This window comes from Nicotiana tabacum, chromosome 18 (genome assembly GCF_000715075.1).
Source record: "Nicotiana tabacum cultivar K326 chromosome 18, ASM71507v2, whole genome shotgun sequence".
Taxonomy (NCBI): Eukaryota; Viridiplantae; Streptophyta; class Magnoliopsida; order Solanales; family Solanaceae; genus Nicotiana; species Nicotiana tabacum.
In genome coordinates, this window is record NC_134097.1 from 79,633,198 (window position 1) to 79,650,862 (window position 17,665).

General features: G+C 40.2%; 1 protein-coding gene across 1 annotated transcript; it reads left to right on the forward strand.

Annotated features, from left to right (window-relative positions):
* Positions 1–247: 247 nt before the first annotated feature.
* On the forward strand, positions 248–580 carry LOC142172556 (uncharacterized). Its single transcript, XM_075236204.1, has one exon. The coding sequence runs from the start codon at positions 248–250 to the stop codon at positions 578–580; it is 333 nt and encodes a 110-aa protein (XP_075092305.1).
* The last annotated feature ends 17,085 nt before the right edge of the window (positions 581–17,665 follow it).

Genomic DNA, 17,665 nt, shown 5'->3' on the forward strand with positions numbered 1-17,665 from the left:
ACTAACTATTTTTCTAAGTGGGTTAAAGCAGGTCCTTATCAGAAGATCAGCGAGCGTGAAGTGGTAGATTTCTTGTGGGAGAATATACTTTGTAGATTTGGGATACCAAAAGAGAAAGCCTACGACAACGGGTCATAATTTATAGGCACTAATATCACGAAGTTCCTTGAAGATTTGAAAATCAAAAGGATCACATCATCACCCTATCATCCAAGCACAAAATGGTCAAGCAGAATCAACAAGCAAAATGATTATACAAAATCTCAAGAAGATATTGGAAGCAGCTAAAGGTAAATGGCCTGAAGAGCTTCCAGGTGTACTATGGGCGTACCGAACAATGACCAAATCGAGCACGATAGAGAATCCTTTTTCTCTTGTGTATGGAGCAGAAGCCCTGATCCCGGTGGAAGTAGGGAAGCCTACCCTAAGATATTTCTGTGCAAACAATGAAGCAATGTTAGTTAATCTGGAGCTGCTCGATGAACGCAGGGACCTGGTGCATATAAGAATGACAGCTCAAAAGCAGAGAATAGAGAGATATTACAATCGAAGAGCCAGCCCTCGTTATTTCAAAGTGTGAGACTTGGTGTTAAGGAAAGTAAATCATAACACTATGGAGCTCAATACAGGGAAGCTATGTCCAACATGGGAAGGCCCCTACTGGATTTTAGCTATCTCCGAGAAAGGGTCATATGAGTTAGAAATGAAGATAGAGAAAAGTTGCCAATCAACTGGAATGTGGCACACCTCAAGAGATACTTTTGCCGATAAACATCGTATGTACTGAAAGTATGTATTGCACTCTTTTTTACTCCATCCAATTTTTGTTCCAATTAGAATTTCTGGCAAGGTTTTTAACGAGGCATCAACGGAAAGCATACTACTAAGGAAGCTACAAAAATAGCAATGAGACCTTTAAATGGTAAGGCACATAAGCAAAAAACCACTGCAGAGCGGTTAGATAGTCTTTTGCTAAATAGCAAAGTTCCTACTGGGAAGTTAAGTTTGCTGTCAAATAGAGATTACCTGACCGTTTACAAGTGCAAGCCATTTGGGGATTGTTAGATAATCTTTGGCTCGATTACATATATTCCTAAGAAGAAGTGAAGTTTGTTATCGAACTAAAGATTATCTAGCAATTTACTAGTGGAATCCTCGAAGATGTAAAACTTCAAGTGTTCGAATTCGCATTCTTCGCATTCGAACACTGGGAGAATGATATAAGGATACAGAAACAACGACTACCACTTTGACCGGAATACGAAACCAGGAAACATAGTTGTATCATCGAGACTAGGGACTGTGTGGCCAGCCCCGCAGAAATAATTTGTACAAGTTAGCCACAAGAAATGGCAATTTCTTTTTAGCACAACGAATGCTTATGTACTTTTGAAAATTAAAGGAATAAAGTAAAGTCCTTTTACTTCTATCTTGTTTCTCTTCTGAACAATGGATTGATTTTATCATTTGAAAGTTTAACAAGTACTTCAAATGCTAGTGCCGTAATGAACAGGAGACGTCCTCTTCAAGAGCACCATAAACATAAGAGGACCCTCTCTTATGAAAACTCTCACGTTAAAGGGTTGATTTCAGAAGAACATATGCTTGAAATCCAAATGCTTTAAGGGGAAAATACATCCAAAGCCTTTCACAATTAGACGCAAAAATTAAAATTGCGCAAATACTTAAACGAATAAAGACGCAAAGACCAAACTTGTGCAAATACTTATACAAAAGGACGCAAAGATAAAAAAAACTTATATTTGAGAGAAAAAGTGTTTCTATTTACAATAAATATGCCAAATAGAATAAGTACAAAAGTTTGAAAAGGAAAGCAAATAAGTTGTTGCATCTCCGGAACCCGCAGGAAAAGAAGTAGTTGCGCCCCCAGAAGGAGTGGGTAGATCTGTCGTCGGTTCAATGTATTGGCCTTCATCATTTTTGCCTTCAGCATCGTCACCTTCCGGTTCTTCTTCAGTTCCTGAGAACTCAGAATCGAGACTAGGAGAATCGGTAGCAATAGGCCGAGCTGGAAGACCCCTTTTTGCACTTAACTCCAACTTATCGGCCTTAGAGATTTTGGCATAAAAAATCAATAACACCTGCTTGGGCTTCTTCCAAGGGTTTTCTCCTCATGTTGTACATAGCATATGTTTTTTCAACAACGAGCGAAGCCACTCGGCATTGGAGTTCCTCCTTAAGTCGGTAAACCTCAACATAAAGGTTATCCCGCACAAATCTAACGGAATGGATGCTGACAACAAGGTCACAGACAGTAGAGCTGAAAATTCTATTGTGCTCAGTGTCCTCTTGTGCTTCACATCCAATTGGGCATACTTCGTCTCGATAGCAGAACTTCTTCAACTTTGGAGTTTAAGCCGCCTCCAAATTATTCAATCTCTCAATGGAGGCAACCTTGCGATCGGATGCAGCAAGAATGACATTATGAACTTTAACCCATTTAACCCCAGTCTCTTCAAATTGAGCCCTCAATGGGGTGACCTCTTGGCTAAGGGTCACTACTTCTTGCTCGCTTTGCTGCAACCGAGCCTCCAACTTAGTAGCCTTATCAGCTCGTGCTTCCATTTCCTAGAGGTGAGCAATAATTTGATTTTGCTCGACCAAAAGTTGATCTCGCTCGGAGGTAATTTCCTCCTTGTCAGGAATCAACATTTGGACGGCCTCAGAAGCAAGAAAGTTGGCCTGTAAAACAAAAATACAAAGTCAAAATCCTACTATATCAAACATAGAAGAAATAACGGAGGAAACGAAGAATATGCCGATGTTGTGTTGTGCATGGCATTGTTCAACAAACACTCTCCCGAGAGAGCTTGTATCTTTTCCATGTCTTTGTCTAAAACCAAAGGCTTCGGATAGTTAGCAAGTTCCCCCGGCCGGGATAACATATGGCATCCGGTAGAAACAGAGAGGGTGACACTCCTCCTCCTTTGGGATCTTTAGAGGGGGCAGCATAATTTCTCCCCAGATTCCTATGGACTGGGGAAAAAGGACGTCCTCCTCTCAGGCAAATATGGCCGATGGAGATGATATAGCAGTTGTTGGTGGTAAAGGTAGAGTTGGTGAAGCAGGAGATAAAGGTGATAGCATTGAAGGATAAGAAGTGAGTGCCGCAACCGCAGTGCCGGTTGTTGGTTGCTCATCAACTGATGACGGCAGGGACCCGCTACTCAGCCTTGCAGCACTGGGCACAAAGACTGGGATTCGAAAATGGGAGTTGGCATTTTTCACCATAACATATTCCCCCAGAGTGTTGAGGCATCGTCCTCAATTGGTGTAATTAACTCAACATATTGAGCATTCTATTGAGCTGAGGAAGGTCCTCGCCTTCTATGTAGAGAAGCTCTTTCCTCACTGGCTTCTCCATCATCGTCAATCACCATGGTGTCTATGGCTGGACCGGGTAGGGGGCCCATCACCACAACTCCGAGATGACTCGGATGCAATACTTTTTGCCTTTTTATTTTTTCCCTCGGCCGTGGAGGAACGTCTTCATTTTGGTTGCTTGTTCTCCGGACGGGGACTCCGAGAAGAAGCACTTGCACCAGAAACAGGCCGGAGATACTTGTTCGAGTAAGAGCCTCCTGAAGCAACCTCGCAGCATTAGTAGGATTAGCAAAAATGTCCTCCTCGGGGACGACAATTGAGCCTGGGGTAGACCTAATTCAACAAAGGAAAAAGGGTTAATCAGCTTCCTTATACAAAAAGGAAAAAGCCAGTTGAGTTTAACCTACCATGATTTTTGGCCTTCCACCAGTATTTGAGGGCTAGTTCCTTCCACGTACGGGTCTCGGGAATAGTAACATCCAAAATCTTTTGGACCCACTGGTCCAAACCTTTAACCCGTGGTGGAAGCCACCGAGTTTCTGAAACAATTAAAAGAAAAAAGAATCGACAACAGCATGGGGTGATCTATAACAGAAAGAAGAGATAAACTATGAACTTACAATTGTTGTTCCACAACTCCGGGAAGGATGAAGCTGTGGACGGAATGGTGTCACTTGTGGCAATTGCAACGAACCGTTCCATCCACCCACGGTCGTTGTCATCATCCATGTTGGATAGCAGAGCATGTTGTCCACACTTGCTGAAATTTTTCGTTCCCCCGCAGAACATTTTGGGGGAATAAAGATTCATTAGTCGATCTAGGGTTATCTCTTCTCCCGTCTCTTGGTACAAATGCCAAAGACAAGTGATTGTCCTCTACATAGAAAGACTTACTTGCGCTAGGTATACTTGGTAGGGGATGCAGAACTCCACGATGACGGAGTCAAGCTCTCCACTCAAAGAGAACGGCCTGAAAAGTGAAGGGATACATATAAAAATACGTAAAACCCTTCTTGGGTAAGGTTATGCACTCCACTAGATTAGGAGTGATTGGCAATGGCAATCTTCTTTCACAACAGGAATACTGGAAGAACGGGTGGAAGAAAGATACACGCCAACGGCCCACGTACGAGGGTTAGTAGAGGTATAGTTCTCCTCGAAGTCTTTTGTTATGATAAGACTTTTTGTGATGATGGTGCTCACCTTAGGAGGTGCAGGCTCATCGTCTTTACCTTTGTTCTTTGAGGAATTAGGGTTTTTAGAAGAAGAAACCTTTTTTATCAAAAAGGAAGGAAAGTTTTTTCTCAAGAAGAAGATTAAAGAAAGGTTGAAGACAAAGTACGAGTGAAGTAATGAGAGTTTGAGAAAATTCAGAGAATTATGAAGTGTAAATGAAGAAGTTTGATGTGTATAAGTAAAAGAATAGGCGACTAAAATTTTGGCCGTAATTTCCTTGATAACCGGCAAAAGTGATGTTGAATCGTGGGATGATACGTGTCCGGGGCATTAAATATGGAGAGACATGTGTCTAATCAACCATCAGAAACTTTTCAGAGGGGGTCAGAGAATTTTTCGCCAAAAAAGGTATATCTCCAACTTCCCGGTGACACAAAGTTATACTATCGGAAAGCAGGGGAATTATCTGTATAGGGTAAAATATGTTTATATTTTATGATCACATGAGAAAGCGACACGTGAAGCTTAAGACAGAAGACAGTCGAACCCAAAGGCAATGATCTCGCTTGTCATCGGAGAGAATGATATTTATAAAGATAAAATAATTATTTGTCATCCGGTAGCATTCAATGAAGAATATTCTATATCATTCAGTGCATGATCCGTTACAAAGAATATGACTTTCAATGCCCACAGTTACACATTCTTCGATGCCCCTCATAATAGTCATTTAAGAGGGGCTTGATCCTAGGACCTTGTTCCCTAAGCATAATCATAAATAGTGAGTTCTACCATCATTATAAAGGGTACGAATTCTCTAACAAACATACGCTATGTTCTATCAAAAGCTCAATATATTGTACTTTTCTGTGCCCAAAATTAAGATATCTGCCTTTCATTGCAATCTCAAGGCTAAGTCTTATAGTTTTTGTCTAATTCATCTATTATTTTAGGATCAAATTAATTCACTTGTATATAAATTATGTATAAATTCAACTGTATCGTTTTACGAGTAAACAATATAAGTCCACCACTGGTAGCATATTGACTTCGACTATCAGTCATCGAAAGCTTTGTTAGAAACTATATACGTCAATATACAGTATAACAAAAACCGGTCGAGTCTCGAGACCGATCTTATGATTTATTATGAATGTTTTTTTAGTGAAACAGTTCTTTTACGAAAGATCCTTCAAAAATATCAGTAAATTAAATACAATGCAAGAGATCTTTATAGTATCATTTCTTCTATTCAATTTGTAATTAGTCATAAGGAATCATTTCTTCCAGCGAAAATCTACTAAGTTGATTAGGAATGTCATAGTTTGAAAAGGATTATTCGGTGAAGTGAAAAAGCGATCAACATTGTTGAACACTGAAGATTGAAGATGAAGACACAACCAAAATTTGTTATTGAGAGAGAATTGAAAATGTAGAATTTTGCCAAGGTGGAGATTTGTTGAAGTTTGGCAAAATGCCAAAGTCCCACATTGGTTGGGAGTTAAGTTTGGGGGAGATTTTTCCCCTATAAAAGAAGGCCTAATGTTTAGGATTGAAACACACCTCTCATTTGCCTTCTCATCTTTTTAAGGCATTTGTATCTTCTCTCTTTAGTATTATTTCACTTGTATTTTTGGAGTGAAATAAAATATTGGTTGTGTCCGAGGAGTAGGCAAAATTAGCCGAACCTCGTAAATTTGGTGTTCCCTTTATTGTTGTTTTATTGTCTTATTTATTATTTGGTGGCTGTCATAATTTTTGGTATAGTAGTTGTGACTTATTCACACTATATACATTTGGCTTCCGCAACAATTGGTATCAGAGCCAAGGTACTGTCTAAGTATGCTCTGTGGTTGCAGCATAGTCTGATCTTCCACATCAGAAAAGATTTATCTTGGTAACTGAGTCAAGGTTCTGTCTGAGTATGCTCTGTAGTTGCAGCTTAGTCTGATCTTCTACATCAGAAAGGAAATAATCTTGATTTGTGTCGTCAGCTATTAAATAATATTTGTGTCAAATATGGGAGACAATAAACAAGAAGAATCTACATCAAGTGTCAACAATACGTCATCATTGGCATCTTCGCTTATGACAAGAATTGTGTCAAATGCGAAATTTGCGGTAGAAATTTTTGACGGGTCCGGACATTTTGGGATGTGGCAAAGCGAGGTTCTAGATGTCCTTTTTCAACAAGGGCTAGATCTGGCCATTGAAGAAAAGAAACCAGATGTTATTGGAGAAGAAGATTGGAGAATTATCAACCGTGTTGCTTGCGGTACCATTCGATCCTACCTTGCTAGAGAGCAGAAATATCCATACACAAAGGAAACTTCTGCAAGTAAATTATGGAAAGCACTGGAGGATAAATTTTTGAAGAAAAACAGTCAAAATAAATTGTACATGAAGAAGAGACTGTTTCACTTCACCTATGTTCCTGGTACCACGATGAATGAACATATCACCAGTTTCAATAAGTTGGTCACAGATTTGCAAAATATGGATACAACTTATGATGATGGTGACTTGGCCTTGATGTTGTTGGCGTCACTTCCTGATGAGTACGAGCACCTTGAAACTACTCTACTCCATGGAAATGACGAAGTTTCTCTCAGAGAAGTTTGTTCGGCTTTGTACAGCTATGAATAAAGAAAGCGAGAAAAACAGAAGGGCGGAGAAGGAGAAGCACTGTTTGTAAGGGGTCGTCCTCAAAATCAAACGAGGACAAAGAAGGGAAGATCCAAGTCAAGATCCAGACCCAGCAAAGATGAATGTGCCTTTTGTCGAGAAAAAGGGCACTGAAAGAAAGACTGTCCGAAGTTGAAGAATAAGGCCAAATATAATAATGGAAAGGCCATTATGGATTCAAATGTAGCTGATTGTGATGATTCAGACTTCTCATTAGTTACAACAGAGTCATCAACATCATCAGACATATGGTTGATGGACTCGGCTTGTAGCTATCATATGTGTCCCAACAGGGACTGGTTTGTGGAATTTCAAGAAGGAGAATATGGAGTCATCCACACAGCGGATAACAGCCCTCTTACCTCATATGGCATTGGTTCAATACGATTAAGGAACCATGATGGAATGATCAGAACATTAACAGATGTTCGATATGTACCGGATTTGAAGAAGAATCTCATCTCTGTGGGAGCCCTGGAATCAAAAGGGTTCAAAATCATTGCAGAAAATGGAGTGATGAGAGTATGCTCCGGTGCACTAGTGGTAATGAAGGCTAATCGGAAGAATAATAATATGTACCGCTATCGTGGTAGTACAGTTATTGGGACAGCGACAGTGACATCCAGTGACGACAAAGAGGCAGAAGCAACCAAGTTATGGCACATGCGCTTGGGACATGCTGGAGGAAAATCCTTGAACACTCTATCAGATCAAGGATTGTTAAAAGGAGTAAAGGCTTGCAACTTGGAATTTTGTGAGCATTGTGTTAAAGGGAAACAGACAAGGGTTAAATTTGGTACAGCGATCCATAATACTAAAGGCATTTTGGATTATGTACACTCTGATGTTTGGGGTCCTTCCAAAACACCTTCATTGGGTGAGAAGCACTATTTTGTAACCTTTGTTGATGATTTTTCCCGAAGAGTATGGGTGTATACAATGAAGAGCAAAGATGAAGTGTTGAGAATTTTTCTCAAATGGAAGACGATGGTGGAGAATCAGACAGGTAGGAGGATCAAGTGTATTCGCACAGACAATGGAGGTGAATACAAAAATGATCATTTCAATAAGGTCTGTGAAAATGATGGCATCGTCCGACACTTCACTATTAGACATACACCACAACAGAATGGAGTGGCAGAACGTATGAACCGGACCTTGCTGGAGAAGGTACGGTGTATGTTGTCCAATGCTGGCTTGGGCAAAGAATTTTGGGCTGAGGCAATTACATATGCATGTCACCTCATTAATCGTCTACCATCTGCTGCTATTGATGGCAAGACACCATTTGAAAAATGGTACGGAAAACCTGCTGTAGATTATAACTCTTTGCACGTGTTTGGCTCAACTGCATATTATCATGTGACGGAGTCAAAATTGGATCCAAGGGCAAAGAAGACTATTTTTATGGGAATTACTTCTGGAGTCAAAGGATATCGCTTATGGTGTCCTATGACAAAGAAAGTAATATTCAGCAGAGATGTTACCTTTGATGAATCTGCTATGGTAAATAAGGTAACAGAAGACACCAAACAAAATAAAGGTGCTTCTAAGCAGGTGGAGTTTGAGGGAAAATTTATTTTTCCTACACAAGAAGCAGAGGAGGAAACAAATGAAGATTACCCTCTGGAAGGAGAGCCAGTAGAGGAGATTCCAACTCACGAACCTCAACAACAACTTGAATCAATAGCAACCAGCAGGCCAAAAAGAACAATAACGAAACCTGTTCGTCTCATAGAGACGGTTGCTTGTGCAACCTCAATTGTAGCTGATGATGTTCCTACTACTTATAAAGACGATGTCCAAAGTTCAGAAGAAGATAAGTGGAGGATTGCCATGAATGATGAAATACAGTCCCTTCATCAGAATCATACATAGAGATTGGCCAATCTCCCAAAGGGAAAGAAAGCAATTGGGTGCAAATGGGTATTTGCAAAGAAGGAAGGATTTCCTAACCAAGTAGATGTTCGCTACAAAGCAAGATTGGTGGCCAAAGGATATGCTCAAAAGGAGGGAATTGATTACAATGAAGTGTTTTCTCCAGTTGTAAAACATTCCTCCATTAGAATTATGTTGGCTTTGGTAGCACAATTGGATTTGGAACTAGTTCAGATGGATGTAAAAACTGCGTTTTTACATGGAAACTTGGAGGAGGAAATCTACATGACTCAGCCAGAAGGATTCAAAGTTGCTGGAAAAGAAAATATGGTGTGCAAACTTGAAAAATCGTTGTACGGATTGAAACAATCTTCTAGACAATGGTACAAGCGATTTGACGAGTTTATGTTGCGGCAAGGGTACAAGAGAAGCAAATACGATCATTGTGTGTATTTGCACAAGCTTAAAGATGGTTCCTTTGTATATCTTCTCCTATATGTTGATGATATGTTGATAGCTTCCAAGAATTCGGAAGAAATTGATAAGTTGAAGATTCAACTGAAGAAGGAGTTCGAGATGAAGGATTTGGGTGAGGCAAAGAAAATTCTTGGCATGGAGATAATTAGAGATAGACGTTCAAAGAAACTCTGTTTATCTCAAAAGGAATATTTGAAGAGAGTACTTCAACGTTTTGGCATAGATGACAAGACTAAGCCAGTTAGTACTCCACTTGCTTCCCATTTTAAGCTAAGTACTATTATGTCGCCAATGGATGAAGCTGAACGAGAGTATATGTCAAAGGTACCATACGCAAATGATGTTGGTAGCTTGATGTATGCAATGGTTTGCACAAGGCCTGACATTTCACAAGCTATTGGAGTTATTAGCAGATATATGCACAATCCAGGGAAGGAGCATTGGCAAGCTGTGAAGTGGATTCTACGGTATATTCATAATACTGTAGATATTAGGTTAGTTTTTGAGCAGGAATACAATCAGTCTGTAGTTGGATATTGTGACTCAGATTTTGCGGGTGATCTGGACAAATGAAGATCAACTACTGGTTATGTGTTTACTTTTGCAAAAGCACCAGTTAGTTGGAAGTCTACTTTGCAGTCAACAGTTGCTTTGTCTACAACAGAGGCAGAGTACATGGCTATTACAGAGGCTGTGAAGGAGGCAATTTGGCTTCAAGGATTGCTAAAGGAGCTTGGTGTTGAACAAAAAGGTATCACAATTTTTTGTGATAGTCAAAGTGCTATTCAATTAGCGAAGAACCAAGTTTATCATGCAAGGACGAAGCATATTGATGTTCGGTATCATTTCATACGAGAAATCATAGAAGAAGGAGGAGTCACAGTGAAGAAAATTCATACTACGGAGAATCCTGCTGATATGCTAACTAAGGTGGTGACTGCGATCAAGTTTCAACATTGTTTGGATTTGATCAACATTGTTGAACACTGAAGATTGAAGATGAAGACACAACCAAAATTTGTTATTGAGAGAGAATTGAAAATGTGGAATTTTGCCAAGGTGGAGATTTGTTGAAGTTTGGCAAAATGCCAAAGTCCCACATTGGTTGGGAGTTAAGTTTGGGGGAGATTTTTCCCCTATAAAAGAAGGCCTAATGTTTAGGATTGAAATACACCTCTCATTTGCCTTCTCATCTTTTTAAGGCATTTGTATCTTCTCTCTTTAGTATTATTTCACTTGTATTTTTGGAGTGAAATAAAATATTGGTTGTGTCCGAGGAGTAGGCAAAATTAGCCGAACCTCGTAAATTTGGTGTTCCCTTTATTGTTGTTTTATTGTCTTATTTATTATTTGGTGGCTGTCATAATTTTTGGTATAGTAGTTATGACTTATTCACACTATATACATTTGGCTTCCGCAACATATTTGTGGTCAAGAACCGTCAGGCCAATATTTTTAGGGCACAATGATTTGTACATTTTATCTCAAAACCCTAGTTAGGCATTACCAAACCACTCATTTTTATCTTCACTTTTAATTTTTAATGCATAGAAAATGATTGATGTTCATAGCTCCTTAATGTTAGTTAGCAGGCCTAATTAATGAATCCAATCCCCACTAACGGAATGAATCTTGATTTCTCTTTACATTGGCTTAGCTTTTTCTTATTTTTTCAAATAGTGTTCTTTTCATTGCCACACTTGGACACCTTAATTTGCTGGTGACTTGGAACTTTTCCAGGTTCTTATTTCTCCAAGGGAGATTTTTGAAATCTTGGTGATGTTGCTTTCGAATTTGTTTACCCTCGTGACACCTTAACCGACCCAAGAAACAAACAAATGACAACTTTTTCTCCGTCATTATCACTTTGATTGTTATGACATTATATTGTGCACTCTTGCAATAGGTTGTTTGGTTTATCGTTCAATCAATGAAGAGACGGGTTTTAAACCAATCTTGATTCCGGTCAGATATTTACCTCATGGTCTTATTTGGGCATGTAAACCCAAGAGGACAATTTCAGTTATTTTTCTTCTGTCTCAAACTAAGCAGTGGAGAATATGGATACACCCGTTCCTATACTAAATTTGTCATTGGTTGGATATTGCATTCCATTATTGATCATCGACAATTTCAATTTGAAGTTACAAACGGAACAAATTAACACCTTATATACTCATTAATTTGACAAGTTCATAATGTTTTGTTTAGTGGAGTAAATTTCATCAAACATTATCTTACTCTTTATAAGAAATCTGATAGAAAACGTTAAGAAACAGATTTGTAATCTTTTGTTTTTTGCTTAATTTGAAATTGAAACATATTTTTTACTTAAGATACGTATTTGTAATCTCTCTTGTATATGGAGGATGCCAAAACTCTTGTGCTTTGTTCAATTGTCAAGAGTTGTGCGTGTAATGTGTGAAGCAGGATAATGTAATTGGATTTTAATGGTTGAACCCCAAGAAGGATTAAGTTGTATTGCGTCATCATTGCGATTGGTATTTATCTACTGCTTGATTCACTCTGAAATCTTTTAAAAATCTGCATAAGTAAATTCATTGTGATGAAAGGTCATATGTATGTCATGAATTCGAACGTAATTAATATATCCTATTGCAGAATAAAAAGTCCAATATTTAAGTGAAAAAATATTTTTTTAAATAGAAGATTAATCACTTTTGTTATTGTTTACCCCGAAAATCGGATAACAATTGAATTTATATGCGGTTTTAAGGATTCGTGATATAATTTGACACAAATTGAGAAAACAGATTAATATTGAAATCAATGATAGAAAAATAAATGTAAACCACACAAGTTGAACAGTGTTAGCGTTGAAGGTTAATCACCCTCGAGCGAGAAATTGCCTTAATCGTCGGAACAGAGTAGCTAAATAATAAGAACTAGAAATAATAATGTATTGCCATTGGATGCGTGTTACAGTGTGTATTACAAATAATCAGACCCCCTTTATATAGTAGGGGAATTCTACTTCAGATACAATTTTACAAAAGGTACGAAATTTTATGATTTGCTAATTAGTCGGTCTCTCGGTTATACGTGTCGAGATTCCCGCCGTGATATCCAACCGTTACGGATGTTTCGGCCTACCTTTATTTGTTCCGATAATATTTCTTTGAGCTCGATCGGAGTTAGGGTTAGTTCCGGAGCTACGGGCTCGATGATCTCGAGATGCATGCTCTAACTTCATACCTTGGTTCGATATAATCCGGAGTTGATCTTTAACCCATCACGTTTTAGCCCCGATCTGTCATGCAATAGATGAGATCGGTTTCGACCGTATACAGATAGTCCCCTCGTTTTTTAGAGAGTGAACGACGAGAAACGATATGAGCCCCCGATCTTTGTCTCGATTTTTCGTGCCATAAACGACAAAACTAATGAAACGTCTCGTCAATCATGTCTTTAATGGCATTTAATGTTCATTAGTTACTGGTCGGCCATTACGGGTTTTGAACCGTCGTTTGCAAACTATAAATACTCAAACTTTCATTCATTCAAACTTTATGTTTAAACCTCTTCTTCTCTTGTTCTCAAAAACCCTTTGCATTCTCCAATTCGTACCAGATCTCTTGAGACTTTTGCAAGAATTTTTGCTTATCTTCCTTCCAAAACATTAAATGTGACCTTTTAAATTTCTCTTCTTCATGTTTATTCAAAAGAAAAATGGCAAAAACTTCTAATAGTTCAATAAAAAGAGATTGCCTCTTCATCACGGCCTACCGGCGAGTGGATGAGCGACGGAACCTCACCCTGAAAGTTTATTCCTGGTGGATGCTCGACCGGCGTTGATTTCAAGATTGAGAAAACATCTTCAGTACCCAGTCTATGTGAGCCGGTCTCGAGATATATATGTTTGATCACTGATGATCTCCTCTCGAAGGTCAAAGAGGATTGTAACTGGGCTGATAAACATGTGGCAGTGCCTTCCCTTGAGGAAGTAATTACTACCCACGTGGAGGGTTTTATAGGTGTTTACACTTATCCCTTCACGTTGGGTCACTTAGACCCGGTTATCATTGCCTTCTACAAGAGGTACAAGGTGACCCTCGGTAAAATTCATCCCTTTTTCTGGAGGATAGTAATTCTCCTCCGCTTTTTTGTAAACAAAATCGAGGGGTGTCCCTTCACCCTCGATTATCTCATGCGCATGTACAGTCCCCGACTCTTTTGAGAGGGACTAATAAAACTTTCCCGCCGGGCCAGTAGGGCCCCATTCTCAAGTATAGACGAGGATCGAGACTGTAACTAGATGGGCCGATTCATTCGAGTGAAGACTTCAGTTTTAGTCCCGGCCGACGACAAGCCATTTCCCGATAAATGGAACATGAAATGTAAGTATAACTTTTCCTTAAAGATTTTTTTTATTTTCTTTACCTTTTCCTCTCTTATTATCGATGTTTTATGGTACAGCCATTGCTCGAATGCCTAATGCAGTTCCTCGACTCAAGGAGTGGGTAGAGGACCTTATGTCACAAAAACTCTATTTCGAGCGTGCGTGGCACGAGCTGTCAAAGGGCCGCTGGGAGGCTCGTTCCCATGGTAAGTTTTCTTCTCTGATTTAATAGTATTTGATTTCTTTCTCATGTCGTTGAGCTCTCATTGGTTCCGTTTTCTTTTGCATGCCTCCCCAAGGATATTACTATGAGTCCTCCATCAGGTGACGAGGATGTGCCTCTCGAATCCCCTGCTCCGAGGCAGGGTGATGAGAAGAAAAGGAAAAGGGTCTCGAGTTCTCTAAACTCATAAAACAAAAAATCAAAAAGGAGGTTGGCGCGCAAACCCAATGAAAGCACCGATTCTCTACCCTCGGACTTAGCCCACTAGCTGAGGGATGAGTCTGAAGAAGAAGAGAAATCCAAACTGGTGGCCCTCATGCGGTCAGGTGTCGTGATACAAGAAGCCTCCGAATCGGCGGGGGCAGAAACTGAATTGTCTCAACTTAGGAAGGTCGATGAGAGAGATTTAGCCTAAGATCCTGAACTAGAAGGGGGTGAGGCCACTTTGCATCGACATAGGAAGGTCGATAATGAGATCGTAGCCGGTTCTTCCCGGACAGCAGATAGTGCTCCGAGGGGCTTACTCGTAGTAATAGACCTTTTCGATTCGCCATTATTATTCTCTGAGTCTATGATTGCCTATACTCAAGCGCTGAAAGAACGATCCACCAAAGAGCCGCAAGGGGCGGTAGACTCTTTTAACCACTTCTTTGACGGTGTAGACTTTACCGCTACGGAGGACGTCACTGGGTTGGGTGATATACCAGTGCCGAAGAAGAGTCCATCGAGTGGACCTGCCTTTAGCCCAAAATTAGTCAACTAGTTCCCAGCCCCGAGTTTGAATCCTGACCGAAAGCGGTCAATCGCGATGTCCATACCGGAAGATGCCCGGGTTCTTTATGCCCCCTTGAGGTGGCCAGTTATCTTCGGTGCATGGTGACCGAGGAGAATCAGGCCAAGATGAACAAGGTGGAAGTTCCTTGTTTTTTCAACGAAGCCCAACATGCATTAAATCGGGTAACCTCATATACCTCTTAATAATTTCTAGTATACTTAGATTATTTTGTAGATGATTGTAACTCCTCTCCCAGTGTTTGTGTGCTTCGATACTTCACCATGAAACGTTCCTCTGATTCCTGGAAGAGCTGAACCAGTACGAGGCTAAAATCGGAGGGCTCACTGAGAAAGAGATGCTTACAAAATTCATAGTGAGCAAAGAGAAGGGGAGGCTAAGGGCCTACAGGCTGAGTTAGAGGTAGCTTGGAAAGAGCATGCCGACCTGGCCGAGCAGGCAAGAAGAATTTTTGAAGTTAGTGACGACGAATTAGGCATGTTGACTAATGGTCCGAACTCGCAGGTCCAACAGAAGATTGACAAGATAGGGAAACTCTAGAAGAGGTAGATGCGGTAAAGGCTGAGGGCGAAGAATGAAAAAAAAACATGGACCGCCCGCCCAACTGGCTTCAGCTGAGTCCAGTTTCGAGGTGTAAAGGAGAAGTCTTTGGCGCAGGCCAAGAAGATAGAGGAGCTCCAGTCCTAATTGAATTCGGCCATCCCTGATCCAGAAAGTCTGGCCATCGAGATTAAAGCGGCCAAGTTGGAGGCAAAAGTAGTTAAGGCCAATGCCAATGAGATAGTGGCCATTTATAAGGCCGATTCCGAGGCAATCTCAAAGGGAGACCCTTGAGGAAATCCATTATCGGGGTTTTAATCTATTAGCTGAGATCGAGAAAGCCAAGGAGCTCGAATCTAAGGCTAAAAAGTTGTCTTATCCCAAGAATGATAATAACTTCGAGGGTTTAAGCGAGTCCAAAGGCGGGAAAGATTCCAAGGGTGAAGATGCCGCCCCCGATGAGGGCCAGGCCACTTAGGCCTTTAGATGTTTTTGTTTCTTGTTTTTTGCAATTTTGTTGAGGTCGTTCGGCCCTTGTGAAGAATTTTATCGGGTTGTTTGGTCCTTGTAAAAAGAATTTTGTTGCGAATATATAAGGCTTTCCCTTTCTCGATTTTTTTCTCTTTGTTTTCTCATTTATATTCACAAAGATTAAAATGCCTTAGCAAGAAATAATCAGGTTATATTCGAAGGTTCAAACAAACTTTGCCTTTACATTAATCTGTTTTAAGGCATTTTAGGGGTTCGGTGTTACCGGAAAATTCCTCCCAAAGTAAGTAGGTGAGATTGCAGTTCGCCGAGGGTAGCCTTTAGAACCGGTTTTGAAAAGTTTCTTTTTGAAGGCCTTATTTTTATTACGGGTTTCGGACATCTCCAAGCCATGTTAATGTGGTTGTAGCCTTTTAGTTCAGGTGTTGCCCAGTGGGTTCGCTTTCCCGGGTTATCTAGGTTTGCCTAAGATAACAGTCCTTGAGTGGGGATGGTCGTGGCCTTTAAAATTTGGGGGTTGCCTAATTGATAGTATGCCCCCGATGTCTAATAGCTTGAACCGTTCGAGTTTGTTTTTGGATGGCAGTTCCTGAGTGAGAGAGTGATTGTTTGATCTCGGGTTAAGGTGACCCTTGGGTTCATTACCTTTAGGGGATCGGAAGCAGGAAATTCCCTAAGAAATGTAAATAAGAAATTTTTAAAAGACAAGATGATTGCAAGGAAGATACTTCTCTTTATTCTTGTGTAAAACAGTTATATATGCGTACATGCTTTATGCTAGGGCTCGAGCAATCTATGTGGGCATGTTTCGTTTGACCGTTTGGCCATTACAATAAATCATACCTATCGAGAACCTTCCATCACGCAGTAATTTCCTTGCTAAAGTCGATATTCGAGGGTAATGCTTCCTAGTAATTGAGGTTGATTATAGAGAGAAGCCTCGGATACTGTTGATGTGATCCTTAATAACAATTCATGATAGGTCTTCCACTCTAAGTTAGCACGATCCATTGTTGCCTCATTAAAAATCTTGCCGAAAAATCCATTTGGGACAAAACCGGTTCAAGGGAAAAAGAGTGCAACTTTCAGACCTAAGACTTTGTACGGCTCATTGTCAGTCACCTGCAAGTGTTAGTTCGAACTATAAATAAAAGAAAATGAATGGGGTCATACCTTAGGAGTAATATCGTTTTAGGTGAGATACATTCCAATTGCATGGTAGTTGTTCTTCGTTTATCGTTTCGAGCTTATAGGATCCTATCCCGGTGACCTCAAGAATTTGGTACGGTCCTTCCCAGTTCGGACCCAACTTCCCTTTGTTCAGATTCCGAGTGTTTAGTGTGACCTTCCTTAGTACTAAGTCCCCGACATTGAAGTATCGAAGGTTGGCCCTTCTGTTGTAATATCTCTCGATCCGTTGCTTTTGGGTAGCTAACCGAACAAGGGCGCTTCGTGCCTTTCATCCAACAGTCCCAAACTCATACCATGGCCTCATCATTTGATTCCTTTATTGCATATTAGAATCTGATACTAGGCTCTTCGACTTCGACCGGTTAGAGCTTCGGCACTATAAACCAACGAGAATGGAGTTTGCCCCGGTACTGGACTTCGAGGTCGTACGATATGCCCATAGGACTTCGGGTAGGATTTCTTCCATTTTCCTTTGGCATCGGTCAACCTTTTCTTAAGGTTTTGGAAT